Source organism: Metarhizium robertsii, assembly GCF_000187425.2.
Source record: "Metarhizium robertsii ARSEF 23 chromosome Unknown MAA_Scf_5, whole genome shotgun sequence".
Lineage (NCBI taxonomy): Eukaryota > Fungi > Ascomycota > Sordariomycetes > Hypocreales > Clavicipitaceae > Metarhizium > Metarhizium robertsii.
The window spans coordinates 761,956-778,960 of record NW_011942193.1 but is presented as its reverse complement, the minus strand read 5'-3'; the positions used below and the strand labels follow the sequence as shown (position 1 = coordinate 778,960).

The 17,005-nt window shown below is 54.4% G+C and overlaps 4 protein-coding genes across 4 annotated transcripts; 2 read left to right on the top strand and 2 right to left on the bottom strand.

Moving 5' to 3' along the window:
• Positions 1 to 535: 535 nt before the first annotated feature.
• MAA_11200 (uncharacterized protein) lies at positions 536 to 6,427 on the top strand (the record flags this gene model as incomplete). The annotated part of the gene is made up of 8 exons (XM_011413180.1): positions 536 to 708; positions 777 to 1,023; positions 1,086 to 1,136; positions 1,359 to 1,589; positions 1,668 to 1,806; positions 1,858 to 4,419; positions 4,473 to 5,976; positions 6,061 to 6,427. 8 exons carry the CDS (start codon positions 536 to 538, stop codon positions 6,425 to 6,427), a joined length of 5,274 nt encoding a protein of 1,757 aa, XP_011411482.1.
• Positions 6,428 to 7,126: 699 nt separating this feature from the next.
• Positions 7,127 to 9,537, top strand: MAA_04401 (protein kinase SNF1; the record flags this gene model as incomplete). Its single annotated transcript, XM_007822399.1, has 4 exons — positions 7,127 to 7,536; positions 7,620 to 8,455; positions 8,518 to 9,168; positions 9,245 to 9,537. The coding sequence occupies 4 exons, from the start codon at positions 7,127 to 7,129 to the stop codon at positions 9,535 to 9,537; spliced, it is 2,190 nt and encodes a 729-aa protein (XP_007820590.1).
• A 525-nt stretch (positions 9,538 to 10,062) lies between these two features.
• MAA_04402 (isocitrate lyase) lies at positions 10,063 to 12,062 on the bottom strand (the record flags this gene model as incomplete). The annotated part of the gene is made up of 4 exons (XM_007822400.2): positions 10,063 to 10,973; positions 11,190 to 11,532; positions 11,589 to 11,744; positions 11,832 to 12,062. The coding sequence occupies 4 exons, from the start codon at positions 12,060 to 12,062 to the stop codon at positions 10,063 to 10,065; spliced, it is 1,641 nt and encodes a 546-aa protein (XP_007820591.2).
• A 1,580-nt stretch (positions 12,063 to 13,642) lies between these two features.
• On the bottom strand, positions 13,643 to 16,028 carry MAA_04403 (glycoside hydrolase family 37 protein; the record flags this gene model as incomplete). The annotated part of the gene is made up of 4 exons (XM_007822401.2): positions 13,643 to 13,790; positions 13,850 to 15,719; positions 15,781 to 15,844; positions 15,897 to 16,028. 4 exons carry the CDS (start codon positions 16,026 to 16,028, stop codon positions 13,643 to 13,645), a joined length of 2,214 nt encoding a protein of 737 aa, XP_007820592.2.
• Between the last annotated feature and the right edge of the window lie 977 nt (positions 16,029 to 17,005).

Here is a 17,005-nt window from a genome sequence, read left to right as displayed (position 1 = left end):
TCAAAGATTGAGATCTGATTCCCGCTCTATTACAGTAGAAGGGAGGAAGAGGGAAGACGTTCCAATTTATTGCCGCGCATAAGCATCATGGTGCTATTCTCGCCTACCACATGTTCTTCACCGTCTAGGTCACCACGGCCAGGATGCAGCTCGGAGGTAGCAGGTACCTTTACAGTAAGACGGGGTAATACCCCTGAGCTAAACGCGGCAAAGCCCAATAAATCTATAGCAGGGGTCATATCAAAGCACAACCAATCTAAAGCTGGCCAGGCCCTGGCAGCGGGTGGCTGAGTGGGCGAGCTGCATCCATATGGAACTTGGCACAGGGGCTCATCTTATGCGTGCCTAGGCGTCATCACCGAGCTTCTTTCTTTGATTTGGAGGTGCTTCGAGCGACGGCGCAAGGCAAAGAGTCGATATTTGACCACATCACGTTCGCTGTCGCGCGGCATGTACTGCCAGGCGTTGTAAATGCGCACACTAACCGATAGGCAAATATATACCGTCGTATACTAAGGCTAGACGTGACTTGACCATGTCTCTCAAGGCCGACACACCGTCGGTCGACACACAACAACAGGCTCAGATTGAATCGACGTCGTCCGCCGTTGCTGATGCTGATGCGAATGCTTCACAGCCGGAACCTCATAGAAACGGCGTCGTGGTCCGTGATCCCGATCTTGTCCCCAACGCAGCCATTGGCTTTGAGTGAGTTCGTTTGAGAAACAGGCATATTGATTCAAAACAAGGCCGGTGCTAATAGTCCATTTCTCCAGTGTCGTTGGGGTCCACGGGCTCCATGGCCAGAGCTGGAATTCCTGGAAGGCCTCAGATCCGGGACCACAAGCCGGCACCTGGCTCGGTCACGACTGGGGAAACGTACCATGCAAATCGGCAAGAGTTATTCTTTATGGATATGACTCGGACGAAGATTCTGGCAATTGCTACACGTTACGGGGAGTGTATCACGAGGCCCATGTCCTCCTGAATCGGCTGTTGGAGCTTCGTTCGCCTAAAGTTTTGGTTTGTCTTGCGCATTGAGTGTGCTTGACTGAGCAGTGACTGATGTGAATGAGTTGCCCTAGGATAAAAGGCGGCCCATCATCTTTGTATCTCATGACATGGGAGGGCTGATAGTAAAAGCTGTGAGTTGTCATGGAGCTGTGTCAAGCTCACCCCCCGGCTTCGAGAACCTGTTTCAATGCGAACCTTGGCTAATTCACAAAATAGGCCTTGAGTCTAGCTACAGACAGCAAAGAAAAGTATGCTGACATTTTGTATTCATGTCGTGCCATTGTACGTCACCCGCCGTCGAGCCGCCTAGGGATTGTTGTCGTGTTCTCATATCCAAGTAATAGGTCTTCATCGGCTACCCCCACAGGCCACTCTCTCCAGGTGATCTTGAGGAACAACTTTGTCGCCTCCTGTCCCTCAAAAGGGATCGGCATCGGCACGGAAACTCGATGCGGCTCGTCAAGAGCCTTGCTGAAACAATAACCCACGTCAACCATGCCTTTGTCCACACCAAGCTGCTGACCCAAGCAAAGATGGTAAACATGTACTCCACACACGAGGATGCGGCGAAAAGTGTAAGTGGACGAATGCCGTTTCGACAAGGAAATTCTGCGCCATCTTGCCCTTGTGTGTGCTAACATTTAGCCATTCAGGTCTTTGGCCAGTTCACCATGACGATGGGCATCCCGCAAGAGTACGTAGTGCACAGCGGCGAAGCGCATATGGACCTAACCCGGTGTTCGGACAATGGCTCCCACCCGATCAAGGGTTTGCCAGACCAAGACTGGCTAGGTATTTGCATCTGCTCAAGACTTGAAATCACGGGCTGACGAGGTATTATAGAGGGAGAGTACACACCCAGTCAAGTCAATATCCTGCGGACGGTGGCAGATCAAGCACCGCTATGTTACCCGTCTCTAAATGAGGCGGCTGAAATGGACCAGTCGGCAGTTGATGGCCTGATCAAGCTAAAAGGGAACCATATACTGCATGTCCAGTGCTCTTCGGGTACAGTTATCGCTTCGGAAATGGTGCGAACCTATCTGGACGACCTCAGGGACAGCTCTCAAATGATGCTTTACTTCCGCTTCGACGCCCACGATGTCCGATGCAACAGCTCGCAGGCGGCCCTGGAGGCATTCGTGGCCCAAATCATCTTCCAATGCCTCGAAACCCGGCGTCCTGCTATCCAGAGCATAATTGAAAATCTCGAAAGCACCAAAGCCTGGCCTACAGACGACTTGTTTGCTCATTGGCAGTACCTGAGAGTGTACGCAGGTGAGCTGATACCTCGGGACTACTTCCGTTCTTTTCCAGCATGCACCGAGTCTATTCATGTGTTGGAGTGTTTTGACGAGTGCAACGACTCACTTCTGTGGTTACTCTCGGAGCTCAAAGCCCATTTTTCAAGGACCGAGGACAATTTGAAACTCGTCATTACGACAACAAAAGGCACCCAAGGGGACTTGCAAATTGCTGAAGCACTCTCCCACTTCCCCCAAGACGCCGTTTCACGTATTGAATACTCGCTCCCTGATGCCGTCCCCGTTCAGGTTGGGTTCGAAACATCAATGCTTACCCAAGAAAGCCCCAGATACGCCGTTGAGCATCTTCAGAGTGCTACCAAGTCATTGATTTCTCGCTTCTCAAATGACGAGTCTCTGTGCCGGCTCTTGATGGAGTGGCTCAGGTCAACACCGAACCCGTCCGACTCCGTCCCTAGGCTTCTGGGGAAATTAGAGACACCCAGACCGGAGCTCCTATTTGAGACGGTCCTGTCGGAAATCCCGAGCGAACGCCGACCCTGGGCTCAGAAGCTGATTTCGTGGGTGCTATCGGCTGTCAGACCATTAAGGACGGTTGAGTTCTGCGTCGTCTCAGATCTATGTCTCGGCTCGGTAAAAAGGACTGCTGGTGACGCGGACCAAGGCAACACAACTGCTCACAACACTATTGCACACACCCTGCAATTGCTTGGTGGGATTCTTGTCGTAGTCCACGATGAGATTCAGTTCTGTCACTCGGCAATTCGTCCGTGGCTCGAGTCCAGTGAGCGCGACCAGCAACAGCCGGGTCCCGATGGGTGGTATTTGCAGACGACAGAACGCGGCCGTCATTTGGACATTCTGCAGACTTGTTTGGCGCACTTACACGGTGGCAATGGCCAGACAGGGTCGGGTGCTTCACTACTACCATATGTGGTTGAGTTTTGGACCAGGCATTTGACACAGGCTGGCCCGCTTGATGATGTCTTGAAAACAGTCTTCCATCATCCCCCGACCTTGAAACGATGGATCGACGCATATTCGGCGTTGCCGGCTTTCCATGAAAGAATTCCCGTGGGTAGCCGAACGCCTCTTCCGGTCGCAGCACACTTTGGACTTGATAACCTCGTCGCGTCTCTTTTGGAAGTACACAAGGATGACGTTGAATTGCGTGGCCTGGCCTTGGTTGAGGCAGCGAGGCAAGATAGGCTCTCTACTCTTCGACTTATCCTCGATTCATGCCTGTCCGATCTGGGTTTTGACGATGATTACTTGCATAGTGCCGTCAAAGTTGCGGCATCCAGTGGAAACCTAGATCTATTCCGAGAGTTGGTGAATCACATTCCCAAACCACCCCATGACATTCCCAGGCGAAGGCCCAAAGAAGAATATACGACGACACAGCAAACAGAACAGTCTGCTAGCAGTAAAGATCATGCGACCAATATCCTAGAGGACGAAGGGCTTAATAACCAAGAGGTCACAATCCTCGTTGAAGGCAATGATCCGTTGCTTTGGTTGGCATTCCCACTGTGCCGTGCTTCCTCGCTGGGCATGGAAGATGTTGTCGCCAAACTCTTGGCCTTGGGATCAGATCCCAACCCTCCAAAAGCATTGCTGTTCGACCATTTGGCACCGCTCCATCTTGCAGGTCGAGGCTGCCACGCCGGCGTTGCTAAACTATTAGTAGATGCAGGTGCAAGTTTGACCGCCAAGACAAAACTCGGCGAGACACCATTACATATTGCCGCCGCATTCGGCTCACAGGATATAGTAAAGATGCTCTTGGATAATGGAGCTGCCGTCGATATCAAGGATAAATATGGGTTGACGCCTTTGCAATCTGCGTGTGAAAGGGGGCATTTCCTCGCAGCCGAAACTATTCTTAGGCACAGGAAAATGCAGGACTATCTACCACCCGAGGCTGAAGACCAGCCCCTGGTGTCGAGTGTAAGAAGAGGGTATTACAGGACTGCCCAAGTCCTACTTCGTAATGGCGCTGATCCCAACGCCATCGACGGTGGCGCAACAGCACTGTTGCAGGCTGTTATCAGTAAAAACTTGGACATGATCAAACTGCTCGTAGATTTTGGTGCAGATGTCAACAAGGTAGAAGCTGTGAAGTGGCAATGCCCACCACGTACGTTAGCACCAAATGTTTCCACGAAGCGCTACAATACTGACTCGTCCCAGTTTTCATGGCAGCAAGCGACGATTATCTCGAGGCCGTCCGGTACCTGATCTCAAACAAGGCAGACGTCAACATGCGTGATGGGAATGGTAACAGCCCCCTCTGGATTGCTGCGCTTTACGGCTACACCGAAACTGTGCGAGTTCTTGCCGAGGCCAACGCAGGTGTCAACGATGTCTGTGGCGACGGCGAATGGCTGCCGCTGCATGCTGCCTACGAACACCCGGATACCATCAGTGCACTTGTTGACCTTGGCGCAGACACAACAAGGGAAACTGGACGAAACGGGACGCCGCTGGAGTATGCCATCCGCTATGATCAGGTCGAAACCTGCAAGGTGCTTCTCAACGAGCCCAAGGACAAGCCCGACCTCACACGCGGGTTGACCCAAGAGTTGGTGGCACATGCTGTTGAAAACGGCTACAGTGACGTGGTTTCATTGATGCTGGAGGCCGGAGTTGATGTGAATGCGGTAAATGAGGAAAACCGAACCCTCGTCAGCTGTGCCCTCGCTGCCGGGCACGAGGACATGGTCCGCACCATCTTGGAGTACCGTCCAGACCTGGACATGCGAGACGTGAATGAATGCACGGCGCTACACAGCATCACCCAGGAGACTACTGTTGGATCGGTTCGCCACGTTGTCAATGCCGGGTGCAAGGTGGACGGAATCGACAACAACAAAATGACACCTCTACTGAACGCGATTTGGGCCGAAAATGACGAGGTTGTCGAGTATCTCCTCACAAAAAAGGCCATCACGGCTACCCTTTCCACCCCCGTGGAAAAATGGGGAGCACCCTTGCATGTGGCCTGCGAGATTGGTACTCTGCGAACGGTCGAGTTGCTTCTCCAAAGCGGCTCAGACGTCAACCTTGATTGCCGAAACGCCATTGGCACGCCCCTGATGGCAACCAGCAGCCGCACCCACCGCGAAGACGATGCAGACAAGGAGAAGATATTCAGACTTCTCCTCGAAAAGGGCGCCGACCCTACTCTCCGTGGGGGCTTTTCAAGCTATCCCATCATCTCTGCTAGTCTGGGATGCAAGAGCGGCATCGTAAAGAGCCTCCTCGATCGCAAGGTATCCATCGATGTGCAAGATTCCTGCGGCCGGAAACCGGCGCACGTTGCCTGCTACAACTCCCTCGAGGTTCTTGCTCTGCTCCGGGTCCCGGACTCGGATTTCGCCATCAAAGACGCCGTTGGCCGAGTGCCCCTCCATTATGCCGTTCTCAGCGGAAAAGTCGACCTGCTGAAGGAAGTTCTTGCGCGCTCTATGCGGGTCGGTGTTGACGTCAACGTCAGGGACAAGGACGGCTGGACACCCCTTCTCTGGGCGGCGCGTGCTGCGAACATTGCGGTATGGGGAGATAGGCGAGCGGCACACCACGATGAAACAGTCACCTTCCTGCTTGACAATGGCGCAGACCCGTGTCTTTCTGGTCGAGGACCCTTGGGCGACTGGACTGCCCTGGAAGTTGCCCAGTATCATAATTATGATAGGTTCGTTTGTTGCAAGCCTTGTAGCCAGGCCCCATCCCGTCTTTCCATGGTCGTTTGCTGACGCGCCCTTTGCTCGGTGATTAGTATTCCTGGCCTTGCGGAGGCGAATGTCTCGTCGCAAAGGCCATCTTCGAGGCGGAAAAGGAGGGGAAGGCGGGTGGAGAGGTGGTTCTGTGATTGTTGCGAACTCGAGCTGTGGGGAGTCTACTTTACATGCACAGACTGCTACAACTACACGTTATGCTTCAAGTGCTATAAGCACAGCTCCATCGTGCACCCTGGTCATGGGTTTAGGGACTCTGGGGACGACTTTGACGTGGAGGAAGATGCGGCTGAGACGACGGAGTCGGGGCCAGCTGGGCCTGTCAACAGGGATGCTGTGCTAGTCGAGGAAGAGGGTCCGGTATATGACTTTGATGAGGAGATTGTGGGCGATGATGGTTCGATGTGAGACTGGGAGGTCTTTGAATAGTAAAGTTCGTTATGTAGGACTATTTGCTGCGCAACTGGGTACATCGAAAAGATTGCTTATGATGAGGGAAGCCATGAGGCCGAGTGAGGCCGAGCAGAGAAAAATCACGTTGAACAATCGCATCCCGCAGGCTTGCAGGAAGCAGTGATGAGATGGTGACATAGTGGCGAACTGTGAATATAGGTTGTGATGTGTGCGTACAGTTTTGTCGTCACAATTTCACGGTTCAATGTTTGAAGACGACCAGGTTTCGTAGTGTCACGTGAGACAGTTGGCAACCAGTGGCGGGACAGGAGCCAGCTGCCCGGTCCAGGCCTTGAATTAGCTCACGTTAGCCCAATTGTCCGGTCTTCGGCAAACTGCTGGGTGCCTCATACCCTGCCACCTCGCTGTACCTCTCCGTCGCGGTAGCCACCCGAAAACCACCAGTTGACCCGGCCCGGATCAACCATGCCACACCACAATTAACTCATTCCCCCCACCTTCCATGGTCCTCACCTCTTCCGTCCTTGCAGCCTTCAGCACTGCATTACCACCACCATCATCATTAACCTCCTCGCCGGTGTTTCTGACTCGCCTCTCTGGCTCTGCGTATCATCATCAACCTGTGTCTGCGTCGCGGCGCCAACCGCCCATTGCCAGCGATCCTGTCATCTTCCAGCTAGTCCCCGCCCCGCCATGGCCCCTCGAGGAGGCTTCGAGGACGAAGAGCTCACCATCTCCCTCTCCTCATCCCACGTCCGGCGCCAGCAGCAGCAGCAGCAACAACCGCCTCAGCATCACCCCCGGCACCAGGGTCGCGACGATGCCACCAGGTCCCCCAAGCCGAGCGCCGGTCGCCAAAACGCCATGGAGTCGTTGCGGGACAAGACCAAAACCGAACAGCGCATCGGCGCCTATAAGATTGTGCGAACCTTGGGCGAGGGATCTTTTGGTAAAGTGAGGCTGGCCATTCACCAACTCACCGGACAGCAAGTTGCTCTCAAAATCATCGCTCGTAAAAAACTCATCAGTCGGGACATGGCTGGCCGTGTCGAACGGGAGATTGAGTACTTGCAGCTCCTGCGGCACCCCCACATTATCAAACTGTACGTGATGCTTTGATGCTCCTCTTTATATTTTTCGCCATACGTGGACAAAAATGACAGCGTGGTTGACCGACACTGCACAGATATACCGTTATCAAAACCCACAACGAAATCATCATGGTGCTTGAGTATGCAGGCGGAGAGCTGTTCGATTACATCGTGCAAAACGGCCGTATGAAGGAAGCCGAGGCACGGCGCTTCTTTCAGCAGATGCTGTGTGCTGTCGAGTACTGTCACCGCCACAAGATTGTCCATCGCGATTTGAAACCGGAGAACTTGTTGTTGGACGATAATCTGAACGTCAAGATTGCCGATTTCGGCTTGAGCAATATCATGACAGACGGTAATTTCCTCAAGACGAGTTGCGGAAGCCCCAACTACGCTGCGCCCGAAGTTATTGGCGGAAAGTTGTACGCCGGTCCCGAGGTCGATGTATGGAGTTGCGGCGTGATTTTATACGTTCTTTTGGTTGGACGATTGCCGTTTGACGACGAGCATATTCCCAGCCTGTTTGCCAAGATCGCCCGAGGCACTTACAGCATCCCCCAGTGGATGCCGTCAGGGGCGGCCAACCTGATTAAGAAGATGCTTGTTGTCAACCCTGTGCAAAGAGCTACTATTGAGGAAATTAGGCAGGATCCATGGTTCCTGACAGACCTGCCAGCTTACCTCCAGATGCCGGTGGAGGAGTTTTTCAACACTGGGGTCGACCCCAACAAGGCCATTCAAACTAGGGATATAGCCCCGAATGCTCCTGTTCAGGTGCAAGAGAAGCTGCACAATGAAGTTACGGAGAAGATTAGTAAAACTATGGGTTACGGCAAGTTGGATGTTGAAGAAGCCTTGCAGTCCGAGGAGCCTTCCGCTATCAAGGATGCTTACATGATTGTGAGGGAAAACAAGCTCATGCAAGTCAATCGTAAGTCTGTTTCTGAGCTATCGCATGCCCATGCTGCGTCAAAGTGCTGACTGTGATTGCAGAGGGCCAAGAGCCATTGACGCCCGAAGTTGAGGAATCATCATCGAGCCCGATGATGAGCATGTCCTCTGCTAGATCTGGCGCGTCGGGCGGAATCTCACCTCGACCATATGTCAGCAAGGTTGGTATTCTACCGACAAGCTTGCCGACATATCACAAAGACTTCATTGAGAGGCTAAAGGCGGGGCTTAATTCCCAGCCGCCTCAGGTTTCTGCAGTCCATGATGAGCCACCCACGGCGAGAACAGACGCGGAGAAGGAGGAAGCGGCCAGACGACTCAAGCCACACGCACGGGTTCAAATGCGGCTCGAGGAAGGTAGCAAACGCCCGCAAGGCATGACACCAATCAATCCACCCAAAAAACCGAAGCCGGTTCGATGGCAGTTTGGTATTCGATCTAGGAATGCGCCGTGGGAGGCCTTGCTCTGCATCCACAAGGCACTGCATAAGTTGGGTGCTAAGTACATTCCGGACGAGGAATATTCTCAGGTGCATAGTAAGGATAGCGAGGCACCAAGCGGAGACGGCAGCTTTGCGGACGAGTACGACGGCACACCACTGCAACGGGATTCAAGCTCGAGTCTGGACCCGGCCAAGCGGTACCAGCTTCCAGCTGATCCATGGCACATCAAAGTGCGGTGGGAGTCTTCCAGTAAGCCGACCGCCTTTTTTTTTTCCCTTGTTGTTTGTGAGGATGAATGAAGGCTAACTCGTTTTCTTGTTTGCAGCACTCAAAAAGCATGTCCAGACGCCACCCGAAGGCGTCGACAAGGTGCAGGTTGGCACGCCAGACAGCTACCACATTCTGGCACAGGACAATCCGAACAAGAAGGAGTTTGTAGCCCTACACTTGGATATTCAAATATATGAGATGGAGCAGGGGGTGTACTTGGTAGACTTTAAGTCTTCAGGTTACGAGACGCCTGAAGGCAGGCTACTTGAAGAGAAGGAGGTGACGAGTCCGTTCCCGTTCCTCGACATGGCAGCAAGGTTGATAATGCAGTTGGCCGAGGCAGACTAATGAGGAGGGACATGGAGGTAGATGGTGGATTTTGGCGGTGGTTAGAGGAGCTGAAATGTGATGACTGATGAAATTTTCGCCGCTGTAGCAGAGTGCGAGCCCTGGTTTTTTTTTCTTTTTTTCTTGGGAGTACGGAGTCTGTACAGACAGCTTGCCCCAGCGTTGGCGAGTGTAGGCAGGGCAGTCAGCGGGTATTACTATAGAATCAGACGGTCACTATACCCGCATTGGTGCGATGCTGCCGAACAGCGGTGGACATAGAACACACGTCGGTTGTGTACTTGAATAACTACATTTCTCTACCATGCTGCTGCTACCGAGGGATTTTGATTTGTGACAGCTACAAATAAAGATGAATGACGGCAGGCAGTCGAAGGGTCAATGACTGCGGCTGGATGAAAACGATGCCCCGCCCCCACAAAATTGACAATTTCTCTACAAACAACCACATACATATACGAACCCTGTTTTTCATTTCTTTTCCGGCATTAAAAAAAAGGACTTGAGATAGGAAATGTACACGTCTCAGTGGAACTGGTCCTCGGTGACGCCCTTGCCCATGGCGGCCGTGGAGCTCACGCCGCCCGTGACCATCTTCTGCAGCTCGTCGACGTACGAGGCGCCGCTCCACTTCTGGTGCTTGACGACGTCGACGCCGCCGTCCATCTCGGGCTCCTGGACGAGCTCGCCGTAGGCGCGCATGCCGTGGGCGGCGTAGGCGCGGGCGAACTGGTCGCTGATGAGGGCGGTGGTGTGCAGGCCCGCGAGGGTGATGAACTGCCAGCAGTAGCCGAGCTGGGCCAGGCGGCGGATGTACGTCTCCTGGTCGGCGCGCGGCATGGCGGTCTTCCAGTTGAAGCTGGGGCTGAGGTTGTAGGCGAGCTTCTGCTCGGGGCGGGCGGCGTGCACGCCGTCGGCGAACTCCTTGGCCTGCGCAAAGTCGGGCAGCTTGCTCTCCATCCAGACGGCGTCGCAGAAGGGCCCGTAGGCGACGGCGCGGGCGACGGCGCACGCGCACCCGCCCCGGAGGCGGTGGTAGCCCTCGCGCGTGCGCGGCGCGTCCCAGTCGAAGAAGACGTCGGCGCCGAGGAGGCCGCGGGCCACGGCGCGCGCCTCGCCGTTGGACTTGCCGCGCGCCTGGGCGAGGTACTGCCGCTCGAGGGCGGGCTTGTCGGGGGAGCCGGAGGCCGCGATGGCCGCGAGCACCGCCTCGTCGAAGCGCATCAGCTTGGCGGCCGCGAGCCACTCGTCCTCGATCTGCTGCAGGGCGTCGCCCGTCTTGCCGGCCTTTTCGGCCGCCGTCATGAGGTCGTTGAGCGGCTGGAGCGACGGGTTGGTCGAGCCGAGGATGAAGGCGTGGTCGCGGGGGTCGATGGTCGTGGTGATGAGCGTCGCGGCCTCGGCGTCGGTGCGCGCCACGGCAATCAGGTCCGTGCCTGGGGGGAGGGTTGTTAGCTACCTATGATGAGAAGAGGAAGAGGTTCTTATTTCTTTGCCATTGTTTGGTCGTGGGGTGACTCTTTGTGAAGCACCGTCGGGGACTGGACTGGAGCAACATTCACATGCCAGCTCTATCCATGTATTCGCCGGCACATGACACGACAACGAGGGCGCAATGGCAAGCATATTTTTAAAAAAAAGAGACAACTCACCCATAATGTCGGCCTGCGCTCGAATCGCAACCAGCCGGCTAATGTGCTCGCTCGTCGGCACCAGCACCTTGCCCGCCATGTGGCCGCACTTCTTGGTGCCGGGCGCCTGGTCCTCGATGTGGATGCCGGCGGCGCCCTTCTCGACAAACAGCTTGGTGAGCTTCATGACGGCCGTCAGGCCGCCGTGGCCCGTGTCGGCGTCGGCGATAATGGGACGCAGGTAGTCAATGTTGGCCGCCTGGCCGCGCTGGGCCCGGGGCGTGCTGAGCCGCTCCTGGCGCTGCTTGCGGTCGTGGAAGAGCTGCGCCATGAACAGGTGGCCGACCTTGTTGGGCACCGTCGTCTGTACGCAGTCAGCATTATTGCCATTGGGGTCCGTCGTGGCCCGGGAAACCGTACGTATGGGTAGTCGGCCAGATCGGGGCCGGGCTCGTCCGACGCCGACGCCGTCGAGGACGACTGCCAGCCCGAGACGTAGACGGTGTCGAGGTACTTGGCCATCTGGGTGACCATGGTGGGCTCCAAGCAGCCGTACGTGTACGAGGCGTCCTTGTTCTGCGGTTGTCTCGTCTGTCAGCCTTCTTGTCAAGTTTGCTTTGCCGGGCATCCCTCGGCCCGTGTGTGTGATCATTGATGTCTGACCTTGAACCGGTCCTCGAGAATCTTCCACAGCTTCTTGGCCTGCGTGTTGCTGGGGTACTCAATCTTCAGGTGGCCTCTCTTGGAGACAATCTGCTCCGCGGTGAACGGCCGCTTGGTATATCGCCAGCGCGAGTCGGCCCACCAGCTCTTGACCTGCGCGACCTCCTTGGCGAAGAGCTCGTCTTCCACGTCTGGGTTGACGGCGGGGTTGACCATGTTGTTGGCGGCCATGATTGCGGCTGTCTGCTTTTCACGTTTCCTCGTGTTCTTGCCCGTTGGATCAAGGTTGTGTTGTCAAGATGCGAATCTAGGGATCCGGCAAAGGAGATTCACCTAGATGAGTCAAGGATATAGGGGTTTGGGGGGGATAGGGGAAAAGCAAAAAAATAAAGAAAACAAGGCGTTTTGGAGGCACGAGAGGCAAAGTTAAGAGTCACCGCTCGGCATGTCCCAAGGTCTGCATATGACTTACACCTCGGAACTTGGCCGCCCCACGAGCTTGCTGGGCGAGTTTTGGCAGGACAGTGTGGTTGCGCCCGTGGCTCGGGATAGTCCGGACAGTGTGTGTCGGAGTCCGCACGAAGATCGAGAACATGCTCCTTGTGGCGCATACCGTCCGTTTGAATCTCTGACGTCCTCTGCTCTGATCGGAACCGGCATGGGGGCGTGTCTGGCGCTCGGCTCAAAGGCTCGAATGCTTTGGTGACGGCACGGCGCCGTGGCCAATCAGAGCCGTGGCAATAATACCCGCCATTGGCCGAGGTTGGCCACGGAGCGATGTGGTTCTTGGTGGCCCGGAACGGTCCCCGCGTGTTCTTGCCCAAGCGTTGCATTACTTGTGTGTGCCATGAGGTGTAAAAAGAAAAAGTCAACAAGACACAGGCAGCTCCATCTCTACACCAATGGTTTGCCTCGCAAAGCAATTGCGCACATTGCCTCTCAAGTCAGTCCACGCTGAAGAATAAACTGCTTCGTGGTGCATCTCGGCACAAGAGCGCCCCACACCGTGCATCTGCTTTCCCTCCTTCCCCCACACCACTACAACGCCAGGCACTCATTGGACGGCGCCCCATATTGCACGCCACGACGCCCCCGGATCCAGCCCTCCATTCCGGCGCACCGGAAGTCCTGACATGTGAACGAATCGGCACCGGCACGGCCAGTCATGGTCGCCTCGTCACCATGTGTGTGCCATTCATCTGCTGAATCAAGGCGGCCATGCAACTCGACTGAAGTTGCCCGTGATATCCGTTTTATCCACTGCATTCACGTTGCACCTCACAGTGCCAGACCTGACGCTTCTTGGCACAAGCCCTCGCATGACGGTCCTTTGCAGCCCGTACTTAATATACCCATTTCACTTGTTGGCAATTTTGGACAAAATATTGTTAATGGCCTGGCATGTTTTCTTCTGGCTGAAACGGGCATTACCGACCACGGACCACGGAGGACAGAGGACAAAACAACGGCCGGACGGGGCCCTTGATCGACTTGACGCTTCCCACCTCTGATCAAGAATAGTGTCTTGGCTGACATGTCCAGAGCCCAATATTGACAGACGGCTGTCACATGATGCCCCTTGCTTGACCATTGTGCCACAGACGTCCAGGGACCTTTGTCATGTGCTGCTGACTCTTGTTCTGCAGGCCATTCCTTCGACTTCGATTCGATACCAACTCTGAAAGATACGCTGCACGCTTCATTAACAGTGCAATTAATTGGTACCTACTTTTGAACATACACACACACGCTGTAGAAATGCCATTTCACGCTTTCTTTACCCGCCGCCTTGAGCCGCTTCATGCCGCTACTCACGGCAAATCAGCCAATTCCTTCTCCAAACTCTGTTCAATCGCCTTGATAAACGTCGGATACGGTGTCAGGGTACCCAGGGCACGACGCATATGTGCATTTACAATCTGCAGACCATACACATAACTGGCATTAACCCAGCCAAACCTAGACTCTTGTCAGCGTCGACCGTAGCAGCAAAGCCATCACGACGAGATAAAACCTACCCTTCTTTGGCAACACCTTTAAAGTCCAGCCCTTGGTTACCATACTCGGCATCCACGCGATGAGGATCAGCTGGTCGCGTCACGTCGTACTTTTCAACAACGACACCGTTGAAATCAACAAACGCCTTGGTAATCATAAACAGCCACTTGTAGGCCAGACGCTCGGCCTCTTCTGTGAAGCTATACCGGAGCAGACCAGTCCAGGCAAGCATCTGCTGAGGAGCCCAGCCGTACGGGTAGTCCCATTGTCGGTTGGGGCGCTCAAGCCCGATGTCCCCGCGAGACTTCTCAGTGCCAGCCAACAGACCACCGTACGCTTCAAATCGCGGCAACCCCTTCTTAACCATGTCGGCCGCCTGCTTCGGCGTCGCAATGCCCGCCCACAGAGCCCAAAACGTGGTTGAGCTTTCATAGTTGCATCGCTCCCGCTTTGCCGTGTCGTAATCAAAAAAGACTCCCTGTTCTTCGTCCCACATCAACTTGTCAACAGTGAGCTTGCGTCGCTTCGCGCGTCGATCCCAAGCTGCAGACGCCAGCACCTCCCCCGGCTGATACGGCGTCCTATCGCAGAACTCGCCCGGGATCACAAGCTTGTCGTTAAAAACGTTGCGGATTGTGCGCGCAATGTCGGTTTCGTATTTGAACAAGAGTGAGTTGAGATCAATAGTGGCAAGGTCGGCACAAATGCCTTCGAATCGATACGTAGTGTCATGCCCAGACTCTCGCACTGCTCGATCGTGCATAAAATAGTCATCCAATTCGGGCTCCTTGATCTCGCCATAGTTGTATGCGCGAACAAACTCCTTAAACTCCATATTGTGCTTTTTGACATACGGCTCCAGAATGTGCACAAAATGGCCAGCCTCCGTTTCCGGAGGCACACCCAGGCCCTCTGGCCGATACCTCGACAAACCAGTGACCGGGTCCAGCCGGGGCTCACAAGTCCAGACACTGTGGTACTCCTTTATGGCAGCTAGTATCGACCGTCTAAGGAATTCCTTGGCATCCGGTTCATGCTTGATCTTTTCGTACACGCGCAATGCCATGTCGGTTAGGAATGGGGGCTGCGATCGGCCGAGATAGTACGAGCGGGTAGCATTGAGTATCTTTCCGTAGTGCTCAATGCAGAAACAAAAATTCAGCACCATTGACTTTGCCAAGTCAACCCTGTCGTTGACCAACAGGCCAAGTGACTCCATGTAGCTGTCCCAGCCGTATAATTCGTTGAATCTCCCTCCAGGCACTACAAAGGGGAGGCCCTGTAGTGTTTTTCGACCCGTTTCAGGGTCCACGACTTGTTCGGTTTCGACCGCCAGCAATCCGGGCTTCTCGTTCATGTCCCGGATCAACTCGGGCGTGATCTTTTCGGGGAGCTGCTGGACATCTAGACGAATCTCCGGCCGCTCCTCGGCAACTTGCTTGTAGTATTCATATTGCTCCGGTACTCCGGCAGGGACGTAGATCCGTGGTCGAGGATCATCCGTCCAATCCTTGGGGTCTCGCGCGGCTATTTCGATACTGGATGCATCGATACGTCTAGTCAGGCCATCCCAGAAGTGGTCACGGATCAGGCGGGACAGACGATCGACTGGATTCTCATTGAGCCGACCCTCGTCGAGGACGATTTGTTTCCGCCCGTATTCTTTCGCCAAGGTCAATTCCTGCAGCAGATTGGAGAGCATATATGTGCCTCGGACTTCGAAACGATTGTGGCCGGCAGAAGCCGCGGTTCGTAGAGAGAGTACTTTGGGGCCTTCGTCCTCGATGGTAATTTGCATATTGCCATCGGTGTCTTCTTGGGCTTGCAAGCTTTCGAGAGTAGGGTCGACCTGGATGAGGAATCGGCGGCCCTGGGGCAGCGAACTCTCGTCTATTTCCAGAATTAGATATATCCATAGCGCTCGACAGGAAGAAAAGCCAAGAAGTCTTACCGTGGCTGCCCCTTCTGTATGGTTCACGCAGGCCGTTTCGTTCAAACTGCTTCATCAAGCTGTTCTATGCACAGTCAAATTTGTATCCACGGCGTCGCAGACAAGTCGAGCAATACCTGGGAGTATGTACGTGTACGGGACCCAAATCGGTTTTGATGTCGCTCTTCAGAAGCATAGTATGTCTTTGCGTCGTCAAACACATTATAGTCCTCCGAGCCTCGCGCTCGGTGGTTTGTCGTTCCCGCCATGACTATGACGATGGCGCAGGCTGACGGACGAGAAGGTGGCCACAGACGACTGCCGTGCAGAAATGAAAGGAGGCTTGTAGCGACAGTAGCAGATGGGGGATGAATAAATAATCAAAAATGCAATAAAACCTAAAGTTGAACTATTCGGCAGGCTGGAAGGAACGGCGTTTGCGTCACGGGGACGATGGCGAGATGAGCTAGGATTAAGCTCTGTCGTCCAAAAAAAAAAAAAAGGCAAAAAGGTGTCGCCGACACAGAAGGGGACTGGCTGGGAGTGGGGACGTTGGAGGGGGCTTGCGGGTAGCTGACTGATGTCTAGTGTCAGATTCGTACTACGAAGGACTCAATCCCACGTCGTGGGGGCTCTTGCATGTTCCCGGGAGAGCCTCAATTGATGACAAGAGATGTCAGATGGATAGTTTGGAGAGGCAAAAAGCACGCAGACGGCTTTGTTCTTATCGGAAGACTTGCGGTTCCAGTCCCAAGGAGGGCGGTGACGATACCCTGCAGAGGCTGGCTAGGCCCCACCCATTCAAATGTCAAGTTGATCTGGTAAAGTGGGCCGACCGTTGACCGGGGACCAGGATGGGGAGATGGGAGGCCAAACATTGAAGGGTCTCGGCTCCGCACCGCATTCGGCATCTGGGCGTCGAATTTGATCAATGCCACTTCAGGGCACTCGGCTACAACTTCGCGATGAATGCATTCATCCAACGCTAGGACAGCGAATTTCGTACCGAATACTAGGCTATCAAATTCTGATGGACTCGCATCATCACTCTTTCTTCGGTAATGTGTTGCCCTGTACAGCTGCCGACATCGGCGGCTCCCACTTCCGAAGTTCTGCAGGTCACTCGGACTGCATCGGTACTCTGCGTCGTGGTTTCACGATATCATCATTCAGACGTACATCCTTGAACATTCAAAATACGTGAAAAGCATTGTGTGAATGGTTCTGATTATCTTTGTGAATTCTG